Genomic DNA, 25,332 nt, shown 5'->3' with positions numbered 1-25,332 from the left:
AGAACACGTTCAGCCGGCAGTTGGATAGAGGATACTAGGAAGTGCCCCGCCAGGGCCCGGGAACAAGGACACGTTCCTGTCCCGTTTACATTCTTCCTCTGGCGGAGGCGGGAGGGTCGCTTGAAGCCTCGGATTTCGAGATCAGCCAGGACAAAAAAGCGAGACCCCCGTTTCTACCAAAAAGAAAGAGGGGGGATGGGGGGGGGGAGAGAGAGAGAGAAAGGAAAAGAAAGAGCAAGAAAACAAAGAAATGCTAGGCACGGTCACGTGTACGTGTAGTTCCAGGTGCCCTGAGGCTGAGGCGGGAGGATCTCTTGAGCCCAGATGTTCGAGGCCGCAATGAGCTCTGATCGTGGCAGAGCGAGGCCCTGGCTCAAATACATACATGATTTGTTCTGACTGTGTGCCCTTACCCTTTCCTCAGGTGCACGCTTGGGCTCGTTACTGCTCAGAATTTTAGAATCACAGATCCATCAGTGATCAGGCAGCTGCAGCTGTCAGGGACCATCACCACCTACGCGACTGATCCGCGGGGAGTGTGAGAGAAGCCCTCCTACTCTTTCTTTCTCCTTTGTCCTTCTCATTCCTGACCCCTTCAGGATTCTCAGTCTTCCCTCCAGGAGGTAGGGATTCTATGGAGAGAAGTGTTGTGGGGGTGGTTCTGTTGCAGGTTCAATCCTGGCCACGGCCCCCCTACAACCCAAATTGTCTTTCTCTTTTCAGACTTCTCGCCAGTCTTGTCTCGCTCCAAACTCCTACCCCCACCTCATTCCTCAGTGCATTCGTACATTTCTCCAAGCAGGCCTTTCCAGATCGACACTAAGTTCCAATCCCGAGCTGTGTGACCCAGCACCAATTCAGTCACGATGATGACTTGCAATTGCTTAATCAGTTTGCCTTTCCTCCTAGCTGTGAGGGTGAGGACCGCCGGTGTCAGCGTTCGTCCTGAATACTCAGTGCCCAGGCACAGAGTAGGCATTCAGTCAATACTTGTTGAACGGGTTAATGGATTCCTGATGTTCACTGGTTGATATCGTCACTTTCAAATAATTTCTGCCATTTTTCTATTTTATTTTCACCCTCCTAGTTTACCGTGCAGGAATGCAAACACCAGAGAGAAAATCAGTCCCTAGATTGATGCCTTTGATGGACCAAGATGCAGCTGATGAAGCATTGAACCAATTAGCATCCAGCAGGAGGGCACCCTTGCTCTGTGTCCTTGAAGGTTAAAGCTGTCAAAAAGTGGTCTCCCTCAAGTTCGGCCATCTTGCTCTCAGAGATCTAGAACTGGTAGGAAAATATAGCCTTGATAGTGGAGAGGAGACTATTGCTGTTGTGAAGGACTCAGAGAACCAGGCAGAGAGCCCAGATTGACACAGCAGGTGAGAAAACAGGCGCGCCTACCTTGAGGAATACGGAGGGACAGAGGAAAGTGAGACCAGGAGAAAGAGCAGGGGGGCGGGTGAGCAGGCCGGGCGCCGTGGCTTATGCCTGTAATCCCAGCACTTTGGGAGGCCGAGGCGGGCGGATCACCTGAGGTCGGGAGTTCCAGACCAGCCTGACCAACATGGAGAAACCCCCATCTCTACTAAAAATACAAAATTAGCCGGGCTTGCTTGCGCACGCCTGTGATCCCAGCTACTCGGGAGGCTGAGGCAGGAGAATTGCTTGAACCTGGGAGGCGGAGGTTGCGGTGAGCCGAGATCGCGATATTGGACTCCAGCCTGGGCAACAAGAGCGAAACTCCGTCTCCAAAAAAAAAAAAAAAAAGAATTTGTAAGACAGCCTAGTTTCCATTGGCATATTGGATAAAAACTTCTGTCAGCATTGATTTTAATGAAGATGAATGACAAAACAATAAGAAACTCCAGCGCTAGTTAACTTTCTTTATTATGATCTTATTTCTGTCATAATTTTTTGCACAATGCGTTTTTATTTTAGGACTCAGTCAAAATTTTGGGCCAAGGAGACAGACGCGCTGTCGCCTGCACTAAGAGAAACGCAACGAACAACTTTATCAATGCATTGCATTACTATATACTATAGCAGCAACTATACTTTTAAATGATTCGAATCTTGGAGTTTCAAACTGAACCGTCCTGCCCGGCGGGCATTTCTGCGAAGACCGCGGGTCACCTTCTGAATTTTTACCTTCATAAACAGCAACGACTGCGCTCTCTCGCACGGCGCCCCGTTTTTTCGTAGCGTTCCCTCGGCCAAAACCACTTGAAACTCGCTCAGCGGCGTCGGGGCTCCAGCCGGGCGTCACCTTCCACGGCGAACCTGCGACCCACAGCGTCCCCTGGGGCTTTCGGTCCGCGTGGCCGCTTCCTCATACATCGGTGACACAAGGCAAGGGCATCTAGGATCCGCCGGTTTCCTTCCTCACTGCTCCCATCAGTGCGAAAGCAACGTGTTGGGGGGTCGGGGTGTGTGGCGGCTGAACAGCTGCCTGAAGTTCTCTGATGGCGCTGGAGGGAGCTCCAGAGAAAAGGTCATGGGGAGAACACACACCTTAAAACGCCGTAGGGGGCGACATTCCCTAATGGGAAAAAAGACAGCTTAAACGCCGTAGGGGGCGACATTCTCTACTAGGGAAAATGCGTAAGAACATACTTAGAACCCATGGTAGCGTGGCCAAGCGGTCTAAGGCGCTGAATTAAGGCTCCAGTCTCTTCGGGGGCGTGGGTTCGAATCCCACCGCTGCCAAGGACTTTTCATCCTCACTAGGGACTGTTTTTAGGAGAATCCCTTTCCAAATGTTCAATATGAATGGTTCTTACGTATTAATCCCATTCTTCTCCTCTTTGACTTCTGTTTACCATGGAACCAGAGATAACCATCCCCAGAACAATGTTCTCCCATTATTTGGAGGACAGTGTACCCCAGGCGCCTCAGATACAGCAATGAGTGACACAAGCAAAAAAAAACTTTAATAGCACATACTTAGTGCAGTGGCACCATCTCGGCTCACTGTAACCTCTGCCTCCCCAGTTCAAGCGATTCTCCTGCCTCAGTCTCCCGAGTGGCTGGGATTACAGGCGCGCGCCACCACGCCCTGGCTAATTTTTGTATTTTTAGTAGAGACAGGGTTTGGCCATGTTGGTCAGGCTGGTCTCGAACTCCTGGCCTCAAGTGATCCTCCCTCCTCCGCCTCCCAAAGTGCTGGGATTACAGGCGTGGGCCACCGCGCGCAGCCCGAGGGATTAATTTATGTTTGGAATCAGCTGCTGTTCTTCCTCCAGCCTCTCTGTAGTGTGCTCACTTCACACTTGGAACCATAGTTATATGGACTAGAGAAGAAACAACTCTAGGGAAAGTGCCAGTGCCTTGCCTTACAACTGCCAGACACACCCAGCCAGGTAACTTCTCTGTGGGCTTCTCAGTACCCCGTATCTCTGTGGTTTCCGGGGGAGCCCTGTCTCTCCTCAGAGCAGTTCTTTGCATACTTCCGGTCTGTCTCCCATTCTCTAGACCTCAGCTTGGAAGTTGTTTCTCCCTGGAAGCCTTCCCTAATCTCCTTCTCTTCCTCCTTCCAGCTTCATAAAGTTTGGGAGGGTATGGAGAGGATAGGAAGGGAACAGCACAGAACGTCCTTGCCCCACGGAACTCAAGAGTTTAGCGGGGTTCTCATGGCGGTTCACAAGGATTAGATAAGTTATTGCCCTAATATGGGGCAAACTCTACTAAAAAGGAGATAGCTTTCTATGTGTAGATTTTGAATGATGTTCCAGATTTAAGAGAATAAAAAGAAAATAATATGAATTGTATGTTAGAAAGAAGGACTGTCACAGAATTGTTCCCAACTGGGATTACAGGTGCGGGCCACTAGGTCCGGCTAATTTTTGTATTTTTAGTAGAGAGGGGCGTTTTGCCATGTTGACCAGGCTGGTCTCAAACTCCTGACCTCAAGTGATCCTCCCGCCTGGGACTCCCAAAGTGCTGGGATTACAGGCGTGAGCCACCAAGCCTGGCCACCTTTATTGATTTTTGAATGCTAATCCAACTTCTCCACGCTAGAATAATCTTAACTTGTTCAAGACATGTCATCTTTTAAAAAATGTATATTCCTGGATTCTGTTTGTTACTCTCTCAAGATTTTTCTCACTACATTCATGAATGATAATAGCCTGTAATTTTTTAAAAAAATTTCCTTGTGTTGTTTGTTTTTCCTCATCGTTCCCTAATGGTTTGGTGTTAAGGTTATACAGGCCTCATAAAATGAGTTTAACATTGGGATTATTTTTCCTTGCATGTTTAGTAGAATTAACTGCTGAAACCATCTGAGCCTGGAGTTTTCTTTCTGGGAATATATATTATAGCTTCTATTTAAATAATTGGTATCAGACTATTCAGATCTTATATTTTTTCCTGTACTAGTTTTAGGAAGAAGAGTCTTCCTAAGGAAATATACTAGATGAACCTGGAAAATCTTTTCACCAGAAAGCAAGGAGGCTACTGAAGACTACTTTAGTCATGTTAAACAAAAAAGGCTTGTGCTGACGCCTATGAAGTAGTCTTAAGCCAAATCAGATCTAAATATGGAATTTGATAAAGCCCCTAGATCTAACTATTAATTTTTAGGACATACAGGGGCAGAGGAACGTGTTAAATACTACCAAAGGTGTGCAATAATTAAAATCCAAACTGTGAAACTCCACAGCACCAGCAACCTAGTTAATCACTAAATAAATTTCAAGAAAAAAGAGGTATGGGGAGAACTTATATATTAAAATACTTAAGATACATACCAACTAATCACAATGTATTGACCTTATTTGAATACTTATTTTTTTTTTTTTTCTTCTGAGACAGGGTCTCACTCTGTCACCCAGGCTGGATCGTGGTGGCACGATCACAGCTCACTGCAGCTTTGACCTCCCAAGCTTGTCTCCTGAGTAGCTGGGACCACAGTTATGCACCACCATGCCTGGCTAATTTTTGATTTTTTGTAGAGACAGGGTCTTGCTATGTTGCCCACGCTGGTCTTGAACTGAGCCCAAGTGATCCTCTTGCCTTGGCCTCCCAAAGTACTGGGATTACAGGTGTGAGCCATGGTGCCTGGCCTGTTTTTTTTTTTTTTTTTTTATGTTAAGAAAAAAATGGCATTAGAGACAAATTTGAACAGCGAATGAATCTTTGATGATGTTGCCAAATAGATAATTTTGTTTAGGTGTGATAACTGTACTAGTGTTAGTTTACTTATATTTTTGGTTTGTTTTTTAGAGATGGGGTCTTTCAATATTGCCCAGGCTAACCTCAAACTTTAGGGCTCAAAGAGTCCTCCCACTTCAGCCTCTTAATTAGCTGGGACTACAGCCTAGGCCGTTGTGCCCCTGGCTCTATTATTAGTTAGTTAGTTTATTTATTTATTTATTTTGAGACTGAGTCGCACTCTGTCACCCAGGCTGGAGTGCAGTGGCATGATCTTGACTCACTGCAACCTCTGCCTCCCAGGTTCAAGCAATTCTCCTGCCTCACCCTCCTGAGTAGCTGGGATTACAGACGCCTGCCACCACGCCTGGCTAATTTTTGTATTTTTAGTAGAGGCAGGGTTTCACCATGTTGGCCAGGCTGGTCTCGAACTCCTGACCTCAGGCAATCTGTCCACCTCGGCCTCCCAAAACTGCTGAGATTACAGGTGTGAGCCACCATGCCCGGCCCATATTATTTGTTTTTTTAAACAGTCATTATCTCCTATAGACAACTAAATACTTATGGATGAAACACAATTTCTGTCATTTGCTTGAAAATAATCTTAAGCAGAGGGAATGGGTGGGGATACAGATGAAACAAGATTAACCCTGATGTAATAACTGTTGAAGCTGAATGATGTGTACATGGAGTTCATTTTTCTATTGCCTTTACTCTTGCATGGATTTGAAATGTTCTATAATAAACTTTATTTTTTATTTATTTATTTTTTTGAGATGGAGTTTCGCTCTTGTTGCCCAGGCTGGAGTGCAATGGCACAATCTAGGCTCACCACAATCTCTGCCTCCCAGGTTCAGGCGATTCTCTTGCCTCAGTCTCTGAGTAGCTGGGATTACAGGCAAGCGCCACCATGCCTGACTAATTTTTGCATTTTTAGTAGAGACAGGATTTCTCCATATTGGTCAGGCTGGTCTTGAACTCCCGATCTCAGATGATCTGCCCACCTCGGCCTCCCAAAGTGTTGGGATTACAGGCGTAAGCCACTGTGCCCGGCCAATACATTTTATTTTTTTTAATAGAGGAGGACTGTAAAACCTATGGGAAGCTCTGACGGCACAACTAGGACTTGCGGATGTTCACTACAGGTTATTTGGCTAGGCCACTTGCTGAGAAACTCCTGATGTATCTTCAAGTCTATTCTGGTTGGATTTCTGACTGAAAACTGCCTCTTTTGTCTGGGAGGTGAAAGCCAGACCCTCATCTTTCTGGGAGATAAGGAAAATAGGCTGGAGGTGTTGGCATTCTGTATGCTCCTTTTTCAAAATGGAATTCCTGTCCTCCATGTGTCTAGCCCACACATCCTTTGTTTAACCTTCTTCAGAAAACAAACCTCCAGTCTTCTTTGGGCTTGAGGACCTAGGACTCTGCTTGCTTCCTAAACAGCCTTTGACAGACTCTCCTCGTTTTAGTCTACTCATCCTCATTTCCAGGGGTACTTGGTGCCACCAATTCTTGAGTCGCTTAAAGATTCTATGATGCAAAATAGATGTCTTTTTTTTTTTTTTTTTTTTTTTTTTTTTTTGAGACAGAGTCTCGCTCTGTAACCCAGGCTGGAGTGCAGTGGCGCGATCTCGGCTCACTGCAAGCTCCGCCTCCCGGGTTCACGCCATTCTCCTGCCTCAGCCTCTCTGAGTAGCTGGGACTACAGGCGCCCGCCACCACGCCCGGCTAATTTTTTGTATTTTTAGTAGAGACGGGGTTTCACCGTGGTCTCGATCTCCTGACCTCGTGATCCGCCCGCCTCGGCCTCCCAAAGTGCTGGGATTACAAGCGTGAGCCACCGCGCCCGGCCTTTTTTTTTTTTTTTTTTAGAAGGGGTCTCCCTCTGTTGCCCAGACTAGAGTGCAGTGGTGCAATCTTGGCTAACTGCCACCTCCCTCTCCCCCTCCCCAGTAGCTGGGACTACAGGCACACACCACCAAGCCCAGCTAATTTTTGTATTTTTAATAGAGAGACAGGGTTTCACCATGTTGGCCAGGCTGGTCTCAAATTGCTGATCCCAAGTGATCTGCCCATCTCGGTCACCCAAAGTGCTGGGATTACACGTGTGAACCACCATGCCTGGTCAGATTTGTCCTTTACTTGCCCCCTTCAGGCTAAAATTTGGCTTTCTCAAATTCAATGTCATTATTACTTATCCATTTTTCAGTTTCCAAAATTTTGTAGTTGTCTCTTTTGCCATTCTTCCTGATTATGAATGGTTTTACTGTAGCATTAGTGTAGTTATGAGGGGGAGCAATACCCGATACACGTAGTCAAGCTACAATCCTACCAAGAAGTATCTTATCATCTTTCTTAAACTTAAATGAAATTGGCATTCTCCATTTCTTTTGTGAAGGTAAAGTAAAAATAGTCTCATATCAGTGTTCTGGTAAAAATTTTGTGTTTGCATGTAGAATGTAATTCGATTTAAAAAGTGAGTTTTACCTGGTGATTTTTGTATGTAAATTATAACTTAGACTAACTCTTGTTTGGTAACTCTTCAGAATTAGAACTACAGATATCTTAGGGTTTCAAGCAACATGTTTTATCATTCAACTATGCACCTGACCTTCGAATTCCTTCAGCATTATTCTTACCAAACTTACTACCTTATGGCAGAATCTGTTCCAGTTGAGTATCTCCTAAATGTACAGATGTCCTGTAGCTTCTACTTGTGGATTGCAATTCTATTCTGGGATAGTTGCAGAACAAGATTAACCCACTGTTCATAAAGTAGTCCTTCAAAATTTTCAAGACATATCTTTTTCACCAGGTAAAAATCTAAAATTTATTCAAATAACGCTCTCAAAATGTTCATTTTATGTGTTTAGGAAACATCAAAAGACTTCTGGAGGTCAGACTAGTAATTTCCTTTTTTTTTTTTTTTTGAGATGGAGTCTTGCTCTGTTGCCCAGGCTGGAGTGCAGTGACACGATCTTGGCTCACTGCAACCTCTGCCTCCCGAGTAGCTGGGACTACAGGTGTGCACCACCATGCCTGGCTAATTTTTGTATTTTTAGTAGAGACAGGGTTTCATCGTATTGGCCATGCTGGTCTCGAACTCCTGACCTCGTGATCCTCCCTCCTCAGCCTCCCAAAGTGCTGGGATTACAGGCGTGAACCACCATGCCTGGCTCTTATCTGTGATTTCTAAACCTGTTCTCTCCCTGCCTCCCTTTTCACTTTGAATCTTAGCAATCCTCATACAATATGGAGAAGTACCATTCTAACTTTATGTTAAAAAAAATTGCTAAAAATGATTGGTGTTTATAAATTACAAACTGTTTTTTGCTGAACTGAGGTATAACTTCATGTCGGAAGGATGTGGTGCACGCATACGGGAATTGCCTAGGAAAGCCTGAGCACAGAATTTACTAGTTATGTGATCCTGGGCAAGTTTGTTAATCTTTCTGTGCCTCAAATTCCTGATCTCACAGGGATGTTGTATGGATTTTAAAAGTTTAAATGCACACAGCAAGCACTAATAAGTGTTTATTATTACTACGAAGTGATTGATAAACTCTTGGAAGTAAATGTGCTCACTGAAAAAATACTGAATAAGAAGGTAAAGGACAATGTCTTTGGGGAATCTCACAATTAAGGGTCAGGAAATCAAGAATAACTAATATAAGTGACAGAAAGACCAGCCTAAGACGTAGGAAAAACAGAAAGTAACAACAGAATTGTTATACTCAGGCACTGGTCAAAATACTGACTACTGAGGTCTGAGAAACAGTCACTGGAGAGAGGGATTTCCTACTCCCATGAAGTTCATGGGTTCTCCATACTTGATGTTTTCTTTTCTTATGTCCAGTAAGATTTGAGCTCACTCTAAAAGCTTTTCCACACTCCTCACATTCATAAGGTTTCTCCCCAGTATGAACTCGCTTATGTCCAATCAGAGCTGAGCCCTGACGGAAGGACATGCCACACTCACTGCAGGTGTATGGCTTCTCACCAGTGTGGATTCTTTTGTGCTGCCTCAGGACTGAACTATGATGGAAGGCCATTCCACATACCTCACATTTGTGAGGCTTCTCTCCAGTGTGAATTCTTTGATGATTGGTCAAGTTTGACTTCCCACTGAAAGCTTTCCCACACTCTAAACATTTGTAAGGTTTCTCTCCAGTGTGGATTCTCTGATGGATGGTAAGGCAGTGCTGATCTTGGAAGGTTTTCCCACAATCCCTGCATTGATAGGGCTTCTCCCCTGTGTGCTCTCGTTCATGAGCCCTGCGCTTACAGTTATGACGAAAGGCTTTCCCACACTCCTCACACCTGTAACGTTTCTCTTCAGTGTGGATCCTTCTGTGTTTGGTGAGTTCTGCCTTGATGCTGAAGTCTTTTCCACACTGGGGGCACCCATAGTGTTTCTCCCGAGTATGGATTCGTTTGTGTTTGCTTAGGTCTGAGCTCTGACTGAAGGCCCTTCCACACTTGCTGCACTCATAAGGTCGTTCCCCAGTGTGGATTCTTATGTGTTTGGTGAGGTCTGAACTCCCACTGAAGGCCTTCCCACACTCCTCACATTCATATGGCTTCTCCCCAGTGTGGATTCTGCCATGGATGGTAAGGGAATGCTTAAACTGGAAGGCCTTCCCACAGCAGTTACATTCGTAAGGCTTCTCCCCAGTGTGGATGAGCTGATGCATACAGAGACGGTTCCTGGTCTTGAAGGCCTTCCCACAGTCCCTGCACTCATGAGGCTTCTCCCCACTGTGGGTTTTTTTATGTCGGCAAAGAGCTGATCTACTGTTGAAAGCCTTCCCACACTGGGTGCAGTTAAAAGGTTTCTCCCCTGTGTGGATTATCTGGTGCATAGAAAGCTGATTTCTGGTCTTGAATGCTTTCCCACACTCATCACACACATGGGGTTTCTCACCAGAATGAATTTGCTCATGGAGAATTAGATCTGAGTGCCACCTGAAGTTTCTGCCACACCTGGCACATTCATGGAGTTTCTGTGCTGTAAGAACTTTATTACATTGACTATGTTTTGAGTTTGGATTCAAGTTTTTACTAAGCACTTTCTGGTTCTTTCCTTTTTTGCAGGTCACTTCCTCAGAGCCTTCTTTCTCTTCTCTCAGTTTCTCCCTTATAGGTGTTTCCCATTGATTCTCTAATTTGACATCCTGAACACAAACTTCTCTAACCTCAGAATCCCGGGAATCAACTTTTAGGAGACTGTTAAATTTCATCCAGTAGGCTTCTCCATTTTCAAAAATCTCTTGTTGTGAACTTGCCTTTTCATTCTCAGGCCACATCTTGTCAGCTGACACTTAAACAAGAAAATACAAATGTCAGAGGAAAGGAAATAAGTGAGATGGGAGGAGTGAAGCAATGTTAAGTTGTCTGAAGAGTAAATAACTTTTCCATGCTGGAAAAATTACCAATGTTGGGGCCAAAAGTCAGAACAGGCTGAAAGAATGAAAAGTATTGAGATATTTTACACTCAGCACAATTTATAAAAAATCCTTAAAAACCTACTCCTCGTCTATAGTCTCCTAGTTTAGTGAGTGTAAACTCTATACACCTAGTCATCTAAGACACAAAACAACATAATCTTCAACTCTATCTCCCTTGCATTTACCCAGCTAACATTTTAGAAATTCTACCTGTGAAGAGAGTTACAGAGGAGGTGCTGAAATGCTGATGTAGTCCCTTTTCAAGGAACTGTCTGCTTTGCTCCCAAGGGTGGGCCCTGGAGAGCCATATTTCTGTTATGTGACTCAGCCCATCTGGTTGGGGCAGATTAGATCTGTGCAATACCTGACCCAAACCAGGTCAGATTCTCTAATCCTGGACTTTAGAATTGTAATCTGACGGCAGGTAAGGCCAGCTTTAAGAGTAGCTCAGTCTTTAGCACTTAAATTTGAGAACTAGTGGTGGTGGGATAGTATTTGGTACAGAGGAGGGAATGTTCTGCCATCTGGTCCAAGAAGCAGAGAAGGTCAATTTGCCTAGAAAGAAGAATGAAGCTGACTCACAAAGAAGCAGGGAATACAGTTGGAGAGAGGGCCCTGATGGTTTTGAGTCTCTTCTAGGGCCTGACACATAGCTGCCCTTAGGTCCCATGACACACCCTAAATAATAAATAAATTCATGTTTTTCTGCTTAAGCTAGCTTGGGTTAATTTCTATTGCTGTCAACCAAAGACTCCAAATACATCTTATTAATATTATCTCTGAACTCTGTCTCTTCCACTGCCAGTGCATTCTCACTCACCAATTGCTATATCCCTCAAACATCTTTTAGCCTGAATCCCTTCCAATCCATCCTCTACACTGCTTCCAGATTATTCTCTCTGAAAATCAAGTCTAATCATGTCACTTTTTAGCTTAAAATACTTCAATGGCCCTCCATAGTTAACCAGACAGGAAGAAAGTAAAGCATACGGTCAAGAGTCCTTGGTCTAGAGTGAGACTGCCTGGGTTCAAATCCTAGTATGGCACTTAATAACTCTTAATACCTGTGTGAACTTGGGAGGATGACTTCACTTCTCCTTTGCCTCAGTTGCTTTATCTATAAAATGAGCTCTAGACTACCTATAATTAAATGAGTTAATGTATGTAAAGCATATGCCACACTGAAGTACTTTAATCAATATTAACTGTTAGTGTAAGTTCAAGTTTTGTAGTTTAAATTCCTTAAGAAAACTCCCAAAAAACAGACGTCATATCATGATCTTGCCCCTTTCTACTACTTATGAACCTCCCCAAAGCTATTCTAAGTCCCTTGCTCTACTCACACTGAACAATTCATAGTTCATATTCTTTTATTCCTCAATGCTTTCTCACGTTATTCCTTCTGCCTAGAGTGCCTCTCACCTGTCTCAATTTGTGAACACTGGAGTAACTGATATACAGAAGGGTAATAAATATTCTGAGATTTTTTTTTTTTTTGAGGTGGAGTCTCACTGTGTCCCTCGGGTTGGAGTGCAGTGGTGCGATCTCAGCTCACTGCAACCTCTGTCTCGTGGGTTCAAATGATTCTCCTGCCTCAGACCTCCCAAGTAGCTGGGATTACACCCAGCATGCACCACCACACCCAGCTAATTTTTGTATTTTTAGTAGAGATGGGGTTTCACCATATTGGCCAGGCTGGTCTCAAACTCCTGACCTCAGGTGATCTGCCCATCTCGGCCTCCCAAAGTGCTGGGATTACAGGCGTGAGCTACCGTGCCCAGCCTCTGAGCTTTTTTTGAGGGCCAAATTGCAAAAATCTATTAGATAGGTTGCAAAGAACCAATTAGATAATAACAGAATAACTGCCCAAATAGTTTGTCATTGTTTCAATTTTCTTTTCCTTAAGTTTCCTAAATGGGTTTCCTTTCTGGGCCCTTCGGCTGGATGATCCACCACTGAGAATGTTCCATAACCATTATGCCACATGGAAGATCAGAGGGAACTGAAAGTTTCTCTATTACTCACCTGGGTAGAAGCAGCTTAGGGACTCCCTGTCCTGTGGATCCTGCACACAGGGGTCTACTTCTCGCTCCAGATGAGAGATTAAAGGAGGTTTAGGAAATGGAAATCCTGGTTGCAGAGAAGAAATAAGTGTGTAGAGTAACATATAACTTAATGCTTAGCCCTGATCCTTCTGTTTGCATATGGAAACAGGAAAGAAATGTTAATTTAGATAGAGAAAAGGGTTTTTCAGGGGTCTAGTAACATGTAAAAGAACATGTTTGGGGACTTTCTCAGAAAAGTCACACTCAGAAGGAAAGAGAAGGTTCTGGGAAACAGTCATTTGGGTGTGCTCTCCTGTTTTTTTTTTTTTTTTTTTATTTTGTTTTTCTATAGGAGAATGGGAGTCTGGTATAGGAAGACTATCAGTTTCAGGCACATAGAAGGCAGTTCATGACTAGGAGCAGAATATAGAACACCCCATAAAAAAATGAGAGGCTTGAGGAAGCAAGAACCCAGGGAAAACAGAAGCTAAGTGTCTCCTTTTAACTCAGGCAGAGTCTCATTCCAAATCAGAAAACAGCAACTAGGTTAGCCAAAAAATTATCTTGCTATGTAACAGAGGCAACTCAAAACTCTTAATACTTGGGCAAGATCCTGATGATAAAGAATAAGGACTCTTTCAATATCAGACCTCATATACATCAATAAATAAATAAATTAAATAATAAAAAAAGAAGGTAGAAAGCATTAAGTCAAGTGTAGGGAAGGTCCTTACCAAGTGATACCATGTTCCTATAATTTTCCAACATCACATCCTTATAGAGATGCCTTTGAGCGTAGGTCAGACACTGCCACTCCCTGTTAGTGAAGTTCACAGCTACATCCTCAAATGTCACTGACTCCTGAAATAATATGCTCCTGCTATCCTGGAGAAAACGCCACAGTTTCCTCAGGAAACAGAGGCAGAAGAAAGGAATTTGCAAGGAGGAGGTTTATAGAAGTGAAAGGCTCTTCCCTTTTGGTGGATATTTACAAATGAGATGAAAGGGAGCATGGGGTTTTGGTAGCAAAAAATAATGAAAGAGAAAACAACCCACAAGTGGTTTATCATGCAACAAAATGTTCCTTATGAGAGTGAGAACATTGATTTAGGAGTTGCACAGCCAGAGAACGCAGTGAAAACAAGGCCATATTTTAGAGGTAGTGATGTATTTTCAAGGAGGAGGAAAGGGGCCTCAGCTCACTTGGGCCTGGCTCATTAGTGTGATATCTGCTTGCGGCAGGTTTCCTTGGCTTCCATCTTTAGTGAAGGCAGGATATGGAGCAGGTAATAGAGCTGAGGGAAGATAAGTAAGCCAAGAGTCAATATAGCACAGTATTAATGAAATCTCCTGCATTTGTCTTCTCTTCGTCAAATGTAGAAGCTTCTGCAGCTCTAACCTAGGGCTTTAGGCTACTACCTTACAGTATCCTTCCTCTTCATTATTTTTCTAGTCTCAACTTCCAGTGTTGGGCATCAGGCCCTGGCACAGCAGCCAAGACAGTTCTTGGAAATGCACTCTTCTCCTCTCTCACCGACTATGTTTTCCTGTGGTCTTTGTCCTGGAATAAACTTTCCCCCTCCCCAAACAGATCTGGTAAAAAGGCCCAAATCACTTACTCCCTGGTTTTGAATAGACCTTCTTCCTGTATTTGAATACTGAAGTCATTTCTTCCAAAATACTTGGGGTAGAAGGAGGGTGAAAAAGAGTGTGTGTGCATGCATGTGTGTGTGTGTGTGTGTGTGTGTGTGTGCGCATATGTGTTGAACAGAAGCATCCAGAGATAGGACCAAAGCTTATTGTTTCAGGTAACTTAATGGCTGTTCTACCTCCAGTTAGTTACAGATTTTTTTCCTTACTCCTCTTAGAGAAGAATCATTCTTCCCGATTTTGCACCTTTTTCCTACTAATTCCCTAGTACTGAGTTATCCTCCCTACATCAATATAGTATAGCACACACAGCATTTTAAAATGCAAAATAAACTTTATTAAGAGTGTCCAAGTGTTCAGGTATAATCCATATGATTGGGTGAGAAGTAGTTTCTTTTTTTTTTTTGAGACTTAAGAGTCTCGCTCTGTCTCCCAGGCTGGAGTGCAGTGGCGTGATCTCGCCTCACTGCAAGCTCTACCTCCTGGGTTCACGCTGTTCTCCTGCCTCAGCCTCCCAAGTAGCTGGGACTACAGGCACTCACCACCACGCCTGGCTAATTTTTTGTATTTTTGGTAGAGATGGGGTTTCACCATGTTAGCCAGGATGGTCTCGATCTCCTGACCTCGTGATCCGCCCGCCTCAGCCTCCAAAAGTGCTGGGATTACAGGTGTTAGCCACCATGCCCGGCTGAGAAGTAGTTCATATTACTAATTAATAGGGCCTGACTTTATTCCTTGCAGGCCAGCTCAATCTTTCTGTAGGTTCAATGTTTAAGGTGCCTTATTTTTCTTGATAGTTTATCAACACATCCCCAAGTCCAAATCTGAATAATTGCTTTCTGCTATTAAGACACCAGCAGGGTCAAAGTAATCTATCGGTAAGATTTTAGAATCACCCTTTGGCTTTAGACCTCCAAGACTATCATTCCATTTTTACCAAAACCCGATTTAGAACCAAGCTGATTTCTTTTCACTGAAATTGCCCAAGAAGACTCTTCTTTAGTTTCAGCTACTTATAGCTTTTGACCAAGACCAAGGCTGCATCTCAATCATGGTGTTCCATACAGTTTTTCCACTGTCTCACTCTAAAAGCTCCGAGTTCCTTTATAACTGTCTCAAAAAGTCTAAACTCACCTGGATGGCACACAACTCACGTTTGTGCCTTGTTAATGTTACATAACAGTTCTTTTCCTTATAACATTAACATACTTAAAGCTCTCAATTGGATGTTTTCAACCATTATTTTATTATGAATATTTTCAAGTATATAGAAAAGTTGAAAAAATTATATAGTAAATATCCATATATAAATCACTTACATTCCACAATTTACGTTCTGCAATATTTGCTTTGTCACATACTTATCCATTTATCTATTCCTCCATCTGTTCATTAATGTATTTTATTTTTTGAATCATTTCAAACTAAGTTGAAAGCATCAGTACACCTCACCCCTAAACACTTTAACATGTATATCATTAACTGGAAGTTCAACATTTGTTTACCTTCTTTTTTGAGGTAAAATTTACATATAATGAAATGCATATGTCTTAAATGTACCCTTAGAGAAACTTTGACAAAAGCATACCCCTATGTAACTCATTCCCTACTGGTTTTTACCATATCTTCTTCACAACTGGGAAAGTCTGTCACTCATAGTGATTCATAAGCTTTATTTTTTAGCTTTAGCTTTAGTAATTGAAAGGTTATTCCTCTTAAGTTAAAAATGAATTTAGGAAACAGGCTACATGAAAAAACAACATAAAACTTTTTGTTAAAGCAGTATACAGATATCTTGTGGGATAAGATTAATACATTTCTATTGTATTATATGATAGGTGGCTATAGAATTTCTGACCCTGAAAATCCACCACGGCAGATTTCAAGACCATTTGAGAAAAAGAAGACTGGGAGACTCGTGCATCTGAATTTAGCAACAGCTATTATTTTTTATTTCTAAATCTATAAAAAATTTATGTTCTATATTATTAATTCTCATTTATGATCCCCTGTACAGCCGACATCTCAGGATTCCTCCTCTGGATGTTTCAACACTATATCTAGAAACACATTTTATTTTTATTTTTTGCAGGTAGCATATACTAAAAAGCTTACTTTTGAATGTGCCTACTCCTCTGTCCAAAAGTCTTTGCCTTTCTGGGTCTGATTTTATGACTCCTGAATTGCTATATACCATCTCCTAGGTTGCACCTCCAACAGCATTTTTTTTTTTTTTTTAGACAGAGTCTCACTCTGTTGCCCAGGCTGGAGTGCAGTGGCATGATCTCAGCTCACTGCAACCTCCACCTCCTGGGTTCAAGCGATTCTTCTGCCTCAGCCTCCTGAGTAACTGGGGTTACAGGTGCATTACACCACGCCTGGCTAATTTTTGTATTTTTAGTAGAGATGGGGTTTCACCATATTGGCCAGGCTGGTCATGAACTCCTGACCTCAAGTGATCCACCCACCTAGGCCTCCCAAAGTGCTAGGATTACAGGCATGAGTCACTGCACCCGGCCCACCATCAGCTTTTACACAAATCTTAACCACTTTTCCTCCTCACATACGCCACCAAAGAGCACAAGGCTTCAATGGGAAAACTTTTGCTTCTTCTTTTGTCACTGCTTTATTTTATATTTTGGAGATATCTATACATCATTTAAAAGTATCAGGGCTCCAAAAAGGTCTGCAGAAGTAAAATTGTATATATTCAAATTTTACATGTTGGCAAAATTATGTTTGGGTAGGAATTACTGAATTATACCACAAGTTTTGTAAGTGTAAAATATGTGCAACTATGTATGCTATTTACCATGAATCTCAAGTTATACAAATAGTAAATGTCTGACTGCATTGATTCTTTCTGATAAAATGCTTTGTAGAATCTTTCATAAATTGATTTTTTTTCAAAATTTAAGATACTGACAAAAACTGAATATTTAGTTCCTCTAGATATTGATCCAAGCCTAGTGTAGAAACAAAATAAGACATTCTATAAATGCTTATTAATAAACAGATTTTTGGGCCCCAGTGTGGCATTTTCCACCCACTCTGTGTCCTTACTACATTCTCAGCTGCCATGACTCCTGCCACAATCTCCTGTGTACCTCACCTCTTTCCTGAGGGAGCTGGGTATCCTGGGGGGTCCGAAGCAGCTGGCTTGGTGGTCCTGAACTCTCATCCAACAGCACAACCTATTGCAAGGCACAGAATGAATTCAGGGAAGTTATGAAGGTGAGAAAAATACATAGGAAGATGCAAGCAACCATACAGGTCTATCCATGGAAACTGTCTCCCAGAAATACCAAAAGAGGGGAGAAAATAATGGACTCCGTTCCTAATACCTTATGAAAACTAGAAATGGCATCTACAACTACAAAGCTTTAATGATCACCAGGTCAAGCAGGAAAAACAGTATCTAGGAGGAGACACCTCCAACAGTATCTAGAGCCAGACACACCACCACTCACACTGCTTTCCTTCTTTCTTGGACTCACTTCTCCTTCTTCCTCCTTGTGATGTATCACAGACCCTCCTCTTCTTACCTCCTGCATCTTTTTACTCAGGTTTCTTTAACAGTCTTCCACTGCTGTCCTGGTTTCTTCCTACTGGTCAGATCCAGTTCTCAAACAAGCTGTGAAGTGGCTCCAGTTGATGCTAGCCTCCTTTGGAGAACACATGTTTTGGTGGTGCCAGCCAAAGGGCCCTTCTTGACCCACAGTGCAACTGCTGTTTGGCTTAATGTGTCAAACATTGCCCTGGATTTGGGGTTCATTAGCAACACTAAACCAGCTGTGATCTCACATCTTGTTTCCCTGCATATTTGGTGAAGGGAAAAGAGGAATGTGACCACAGAAAAAATAGGGAGTCACTGAGAACCTGAGGCAGGAAGACAAACTGAAAATGTGAGCATATCCAGAATACAATCTCTACTGCTACCACCCTTGTCTGAGCCACCATCAGCTGCTATCTCCCCTCCTTTCCATTACTGCGGTAGCCTTCTAACTGTTCTCCTTTCTTCAATCCTTGCCTTCCTCCTGTCTTTCTTAATAGGGCAGTCTGAGTAGTCAGTTTACAACTTGAGTTGGATCATTTCATCTCTCTGCTGAAAACTCTCCAGTGGCTCAACCTTACTTAAAATAAAACCTGAAGTCCTTACCGAGGTATACAAGGCCCTATTGAATGTGCCCATGACTTCTAACTTCCTCTCCTGCTCACTCAAAATAAGAGCTGAAGTCTTAAGAGTGGCATACAAGTCTACAGGATGTGTCATTCTCAACACCTTCTACTCCTCTCCCACTCCCTCAATCTTCAGCCACACCGACCTTCCTTCTCTTCCATCTTAGGGCCTTTCCATTGGCTGCTCCCTTCACCTCAAGCGATCTCCATGGCTAATAATCTTGCCTCCTTCAAGTGTTTTCTTATGTTATCTTCCCAAGGAGGTCTACTCTAAGTGCCTTATTTAAAATTGCAACCTATCCCCTCCTTCCAATCCTGATGTGCCTTACCTTGCTTTACATGATTTCTTCTTTTCCTCTATAGCACTTTATCACTTTCCAGTATGGTGCATAAGTTACTTATTAACATATACATTGTTTACGGTCGTTCTACCCTCGCTAAAATGTAGGCTCTTAGGCTCCGTGAGGGCAGGAATTTTTGTCGTCTTGTTCACTGTTGTATTCTCAACGCCTAAAATAGCGCTTGCAATAGTATGTGCTGGATTAAAAATTAGCTGACTGAATGAATATATGAAAGGATGCTGTAGAGAAGAATAAAAAGAATGGGTCAGGGGGCGACAAGATCAAGACTCCGGTCTCAAAAAAAAAAAAAAAAAAAATGGGTCACGGGCCCCTGGGAACAAGAGGAGGAGAGGAAGTAGGGCAAATGGGCGGGAAAAGCTCATTTTGGGGAATGGCTTCGAAGGAGGAAACCGCAGCAGACCTCCTCCTCAAATCTGGCCCCAAAGCCCCGCCCCCGCCTGCAACCCCAGGGGCCCGGGTATTTAGGTGAGTGGGGCGGCGGCGGCGGCACCGGACTCCTCTCCTCTCAGCTGCAAATCCCGACTCACGCCGGCCCGAGGCACAGACCTTCCCGCCGTTACTCTCCCCAAGAAATGAGAAACAGAAATATACAGAAGCTCCACTTCCTAGTCCGCCAATTATCATTTCCGGTGATTTTCTAGGAAAGGCGTCAACTCTCTGGTCTAGGCGTTCCCTCAAACTCTCCGCCCTCCTCCTCGCGGCTCAGCCTTCCAGGAGTTTGCGTGCGTTTATGGCCGGTGCAAAGGGGTTGCAGAAATGTTACCCTTTTGCTCCTTTTTTTCCCACGTAGAGGAACCTCTAGATAGGAATGGGCAGAAGTTTTGTGACAAATATGTGAAAAAGTTACTTTTAAATATTAACTAAGAAGACAAATAATTGAATGTCTTTTCAAAAGTAAAGACTATTCTAAGCCTATGCAGAAGTCGAAAGGAGTATAGTTAACCCACATATACCCATCATTTACATTTAAAAATACATAAAATTCTGCCACACTTGTTTCACCCATCTCCATTTTTTCTTGCTGCAACGTTTTAAAGCAAACCCCAAATATCTTACTTGCAACTTCATTATGCATTTATTTTAAAAAGGATATTTTCCTACAGAACCACAATACCCTTATCCCATTTAACAAAATAGTTCCTGGTTATCATCTAATACCAAGTCCATATTATATTTCCCTAAATATATACATATGCTTCTTACATTTGTTTTCTATTTCATTCAAGATCTAAAGTCCCTGTATTTAATTTGGGCATGCGTCTTAATTCTTTTAAAATTCACATCTGAACTAGTTCCTCCTTCCATCCTCGTCTTCCTCTGCCCCTCATATAGTCAACTAATTGAACAAATTGGGACATTTGTCCTGAATGTTCTACATGCTGGCTTTGTCTATTTGTGTCCCCATTTTATTAGTTTCTCTAGCCTTATATTTCCTGTAAAACTTGATGTTACCTCTAAAGGTTTGATTAGAGTTAGGTTTAACCTTGTTAGTAAGAATCCTTAGGTGGTGCTATGTATTTTTTGCCACACATCAGGAAGCATATATTGTTTTTGATGCTAAGATTGACCAGTGGGTTTAATACTTGATAGCTGAATCCTTCCATGTAAACTTTCCCACTGGCCTTTAATGATAGATTCAGCCACCCCATTTCATTAGAGATTGTAAAATTGTAATTTTTCTAATTCAATAATTTTTTCACATTTATTAGAATTCCTCTATAAAGAAAAAGTTTCCTTCATCAATTTAGCAATTTAGGGCTATTTGGTTATCCTGAAATGTAGTTTGTACAGGAAAGACAGACTGTTTAATTTTCAACATAATTGCCAATTTTCAGAAAAAGCAGTTGTGCCTTAGGTGCCACCAATGGTAACCATCTTACAAAATGTGATAGCCATCCTATAAAATGGCTGGCTAGGCCCTACTGTCCAGCATTCACATCCTTGTGTAGCCCCCTTCCACATTGTACCAGGGTTGGTTTGTGTGACTGAGTGATCTGGTAAAAGTGATGCTATGTTTTGTTTGTTTGTTTGTTTGTTTTGTTTTTTGAGACTGAGTCTTGCTCTGTTGCCCAGGCTGGAGTGTAGTGGCACGATCTTGGCTCACTGAAATCTCCACCTCCTGGGTTCAAGTGAGTCTCCTGCCTCGGTTTCCCAAGTAGCTGGGACTACAGGCATGCACCAGCATGCCCAGCTAATTTTTATATATTAGTAGAGATAGAGTTTCACCATGTTGGCCAGACTGGTCTTAAACTCCTGGCCTCAAGTGATCTGCCCGCCTTGGCCTCCCAAAGTGCTGGGATTACAGCCATGAGCCAATGCACCTGGCCGATGCTACATTATCTCTAATATTAGGTTATAAAATAATCTACGGCTTCTGTTTTGGTCTCTTTTTCTTTCTTAGATCACACACCCTTGGGAAAGCCAAATGCCATGTTGTAAGAAGAGGCCCATGTGGTGAGGAACTGAAGCCTCCTGCCAGCAGACACATGAGTGAGTTTGGAAGTGGATCTTTCTACGTTAGTCAAGCTTTCAGATGACTGCAGCCCTGGTTGATGTCTTGGGTGCAACCTTATGATATATGCAGGAGCACCAGCCCAGCTGCTCCCAGATTTCTGGTCTTCAGAAGCTGGGGAATGGCTTTGAGGGCGGAAACTGCAACAGATGTTTGGTTCTAAGTTTTATAACTAACGCAAAATTTTGTTTTCTCTTTTTGCGCATCTAATGTGCACTAATGTAAAATCTTTTTGTGCAACTAATGCAAAATTTTGTTTTCTCTTTTTGTGCACAACATCAAGTGTTCTGCATCAGTTGGTAACTAATGCAAAGTTTTGTTTTCTCTTTTTGCATATCAGTATAAACACATGGATTTAAAAAATACATTCAATGAGTCTCAATCAATTGCAGTTGTTATTCTTTTTAATGTTCAAATTATTTCATCTTTGGTCAGTGGGAGTCCCTTTATTTTATCTCCTGTGTCCTTTTCATCCAACTCTAAGCGTCTTTGCTTTTTTCCTTTATGGCAAGATAAATGTTTCAGACACATGTCATGCATTTCCTGCCTCAGACCTGGAATCAGCCATTTTTCCAAGGTGATCTGGTGCTTTCAGTGGGGGCAAGGGTTGCATACCTTTGTGAATAGTCATGGTTAGCTGCTTTAAAAATGTATCAAAATGAAAATTTGCTTAATTATGAGATTAAATCCAGGCTACCCCACTCACAATGTGTGTGTATCATACCTTAGACACACCCTAGTTTGTCTATCTGCAAAATGGGTCCAATGTAAATACCTAAATTTCAGAGCTGTTATAAGGATAAATTAGTTAATACGTGGAAATCACTTAACACATTGCCTGGCATCAAATTTCATGATCAGAATAATTGCAAACCTGGAAGATACTATAATGGTAACGAGGTATACTATCTTCATTTTACACTTGAGAAAATTGAGGCCCAAGAGATTAAAAACTTGTTTGAACATACAAAGGAAGATAAAATTAGAAGAGAATCTAATGATTTCAGACTCTTGGATCTCATACCTAGACTACTTTCGATATAAATGCAGCTTTTCCAGCCCAGTTGGGTCTTCTATTTATTCAAAGACAAAGGAGGTAAGAAAATACTTGGCACAGTAGCAATAAAGTGGTATTATGGGAAGTGCAGAAACTTTATATTGAGAAGATCTTGTTCCTAATTCTGCAACTTGTTAGCTATGATACTGTGAGCAAGTTACTTAATTTCTCTGTGTCTTAATTGCTGCATCTGTAAAATAGTGAAAACAAATCCCTTATGCACAAGTTCATTGTGAGAGGGTTAATATGCACATATTGTATATGAAAATGCCTGGCCATATTACTTGCTGAATAAAAATCATTATAGAAAAATAATTTCTTCAATCCCCCAATTTTATAAAATTTTATTCTCATCTAATGGAAATTGGCATTTTAAGTAGAATGATCCCTAAGGATACTAAGTCTATAATTTTGTAAAGGACTTCAGTGAATACTGTGCAAAGGCACTGTGCAAGGAGCTACAGAAGAGATGCTATGCATGGTCATCTACCTTCCAGGCTGACTGGGTACAGTCTTTCTTCCCAATATTAATCTACTTAACAGTAATAATGTCCAGTTCACATATTTTTGTGCGATACATTCATGAAAGACTGCTATACCATTTGCTGTTATAAAGATACTTCCACAGTAGACTGTTAGCTTATACTTTAATAATCTAGTTGGATTGAGAGACATTTATTTACATTATTTGTTCTAGGCTAACCACAATCGCTCATAAAACATCTCCTAAAATAATTAATACTGGAATTTTACCAGGGATCCATGTCAAATTTTTCACCCTGTTAATTCCACAGTTCACCTCCTTACTTTTTGAAAATTTGGATATTAGTCAGACTTGGGCATTTGTTGCACTACTCAAAAATGGACTTCAGGGGTCCTGTGGCCAATCCTCCTGAACTTTAGGATGCTTTAAGCTGGGCATGAAAACTTGTAGTTACTCATTTACTACCTTCCTTACGTAAATGTTTGTCCTATCATTCTCAACTTGAAAGTCATGACACTTGATGGAGATATGAAAGCCTGATAATGTTAAGTAATTCTATGGCCCTTCTGCCATCTGTCGAAATTACAAAATTCATTTCCTGGGGCTTTTGAAAAAAATAGCAAATATTTCAGGCATACTAAAGAGTAATATAAAGAACACTCAACATCTAGCTTAAGACATAAAAGATTATATACACAATTAAATCACCGTGTCTACTCCTCAGCAATTCCTTCCCCCTTCCTTCCCAGGTTAACTAGTATTTTGATTTTGATGTCATTACTCCCATGCATGTTCACATATTTTTAGTACATATGTGGGCAGCCACAAATATTGTATAGTGTAATTTATATGTTTTACAAATTTTATACGAATAGTTTCACTTTGTACATATCCTTTGAGCTCTAAATACTTGATTTCATTTTGGTTCAGTATTTTTGGCAAGAATACATTATAGGGGTTACTATGTAATTTGTACTCAACTTTACAGTTTTGAGATTTATCCTTCATGAAAAGTGTGGCTCTTGCTCATCCATTGTAACTGCCATAGACAGGTCTTTCCATTTTCCTTCCAATAATCTTTTTAATTAACTTGATTGTTTTTCAGTTCAACTCAGAACTTGCTAGCAAGTATTTTTTTGTCTTTGATATTTCATTTAAGAAATATTGGCAATCTTTTTGAAATAATTGTTTTCTTGGAATTTTCCCTTCTAAAAGCATAATTTCCCGTAATTTTTGGTAGAAAGTTTATATTCTAATGTGGGAAAGAAGAATCTAAAAAGTATTTACTACAGTACACAAATAAAACTTAAATGCATATTATTAAGTGAAAGAAGCCAATTTGAAAAGCCTACATTCTGTATGATTTCAACTATATGACATTCTGGAAAAGGCAAAATTATGGAGACAGTAAAAAGATCATATATGTAGCATCTTAAACAAGGAAAAAAACATCAGTGGTTGTCAGGGGTTGGAAGGGGAGAAGGATGACCAGGCTGAGCATAAAGGAGATTTTTAGGGCAGTGAAAATACTACATATGATTATGTAATGGTGGATACATGTCACTATACATTTGTCCGGACTCCAGGTGGTTGTCAATGTAGGTTCACTCCTCTGGTTGGGGATGCTGAGAGTGAGAGAGCTACACATGTGTGGGGGCAAGGAGTATGGGACATCTCTGTACTTTCAGCTCAATTTTGCTGTGAACCTAAAACTGCTCTAAAAGATAAAATCTAGTAAAAAAAAGTGTTTATTACTTCCCCAAACTTTTAAATATATCTTTTTTATTTAACCTTATTACTTACATATATGGAATAATTTTCTGTTCAAGGTTCTGCTCATAATCATTATACTGAAACATAACATGATAAAAATATATTATAGAAAAATACCATATATTGTAAATATATTTTTGAAAATACGGGATACATTACTTATAACGTATGCTTGTTGGCCCTCATGATCCTAAAAGTTATAGCACATTTAAATGTATGTGACTCATGGTTCTTTTTAAAATAAAGCTACTGAGACCAGCCAAATGGTGATATATCAGTCAAAGCTGCTTTGCGTCCATTCTTTTCAGACTCATTTCAAGTCATTCTTCAACAAATATTTCTAAAAGCAACTGTACTAAGAGCTTGGAATAACATGAATGTACAAAACGGCTAAAGATCTCTGCCCCGTGGAGCTTACATTCAAGTAATTCTAATTGACTCGTGCTTTCATTTTCTTTGGTTTTCTCTTTCTATACTGAAGAGGATAAATTTCATATTCAAGCTAATCTGTTCCCCCCAAATGGTAACAGTCCAACACTGGCCAAGCTGATTCAGACAGCACAGCTTCCCGGGATCTGCAGGGCTGGACCAAAGAGAAGAGTCTTCCGCGGGTGCTAGAAGAGCGAAGCACGCGTTACCAGGGAGACTGCGGAATGGAAAAGCGTTCGG

The 25,332-nt window shown here is 41.7% G+C and overlaps 1 protein-coding gene, 1 long non-coding RNA gene and 1 other non-coding gene across 27 annotated transcripts; 2 read left to right on the top strand and 1 right to left on the bottom strand.

The window, feature by feature from the left end:
• Positions 1-1,250: 1,250 nt before the first annotated feature.
• LOC129472878 (uncharacterized) lies at positions 1,251-16,170 on the top strand. The gene is made up of 3 exons (XR_010119278.1): positions 1,251-1,382; positions 1,942-3,362; positions 16,135-16,170. It is a non-coding gene; the product is annotated as an uncharacterized lncRNA (long non-coding RNA).
• TRNAL-AAG (transfer RNA leucine (anticodon AAG)) lies at positions 2,628-2,709 on the top strand. The gene has a single exon. It is a non-coding gene; the product is annotated as a tRNA-Leu (tRNA).
• Positions 8,673-25,101, bottom strand: ZNF311 (zinc finger protein 311). 25 transcript variants are annotated; one of them, XM_063633245.1, is made up of 8 exons: positions 25,082-25,101; positions 18,805-19,055; positions 17,767-18,111; positions 17,409-17,490; positions 13,850-13,941; positions 13,381-13,531; positions 12,627-12,731; positions 8,673-10,474 (listed from the first exon to the last, which is right to left on the bottom strand). In XM_063633245.1, exons 3-8 carry the CDS (start codon positions 17,848-17,850, stop codon positions 8,889-8,891), a joined length of 2,100 nt encoding a protein of 699 aa, XP_063489315.1. In that variant the 5' UTR covers positions 17,851-18,111; positions 18,805-19,055; positions 25,082-25,101; the 3' UTR covers positions 8,673-8,888. The 25 variants fall into 25 exon arrangements, with proteins under 25 accessions (XP_063489315.1, XP_055118802.1, XP_063489318.1 ...); XM_055262827.2 differs by lacking the exon at positions 25,082-25,101 and adding an exon at positions 19,384-19,476 and having other exon boundaries at positions 13,381-13,507; positions 17,842-17,961; XM_063633248.1 differs by lacking the exon at positions 25,082-25,101 and adding an exon at positions 19,384-19,475 and having other exon boundaries at positions 13,381-13,507; positions 17,767-17,961.
• Positions 25,102-25,332: the final 231 nt, after the last annotated feature.

The sequence above is a fragment of the Symphalangus syndactylus genome, chromosome 23 (genome assembly GCF_028878055.3).
Source record: "Symphalangus syndactylus isolate Jambi chromosome 23, NHGRI_mSymSyn1-v2.1_pri, whole genome shotgun sequence".
NCBI lineage: Eukaryota > Metazoa > Chordata > Mammalia > Primates > Hylobatidae > Symphalangus > Symphalangus syndactylus.
The sequence above is the reverse complement of the archived record's forward strand: the minus strand, read 5'-3'. Positions and strand labels throughout refer to the sequence as shown.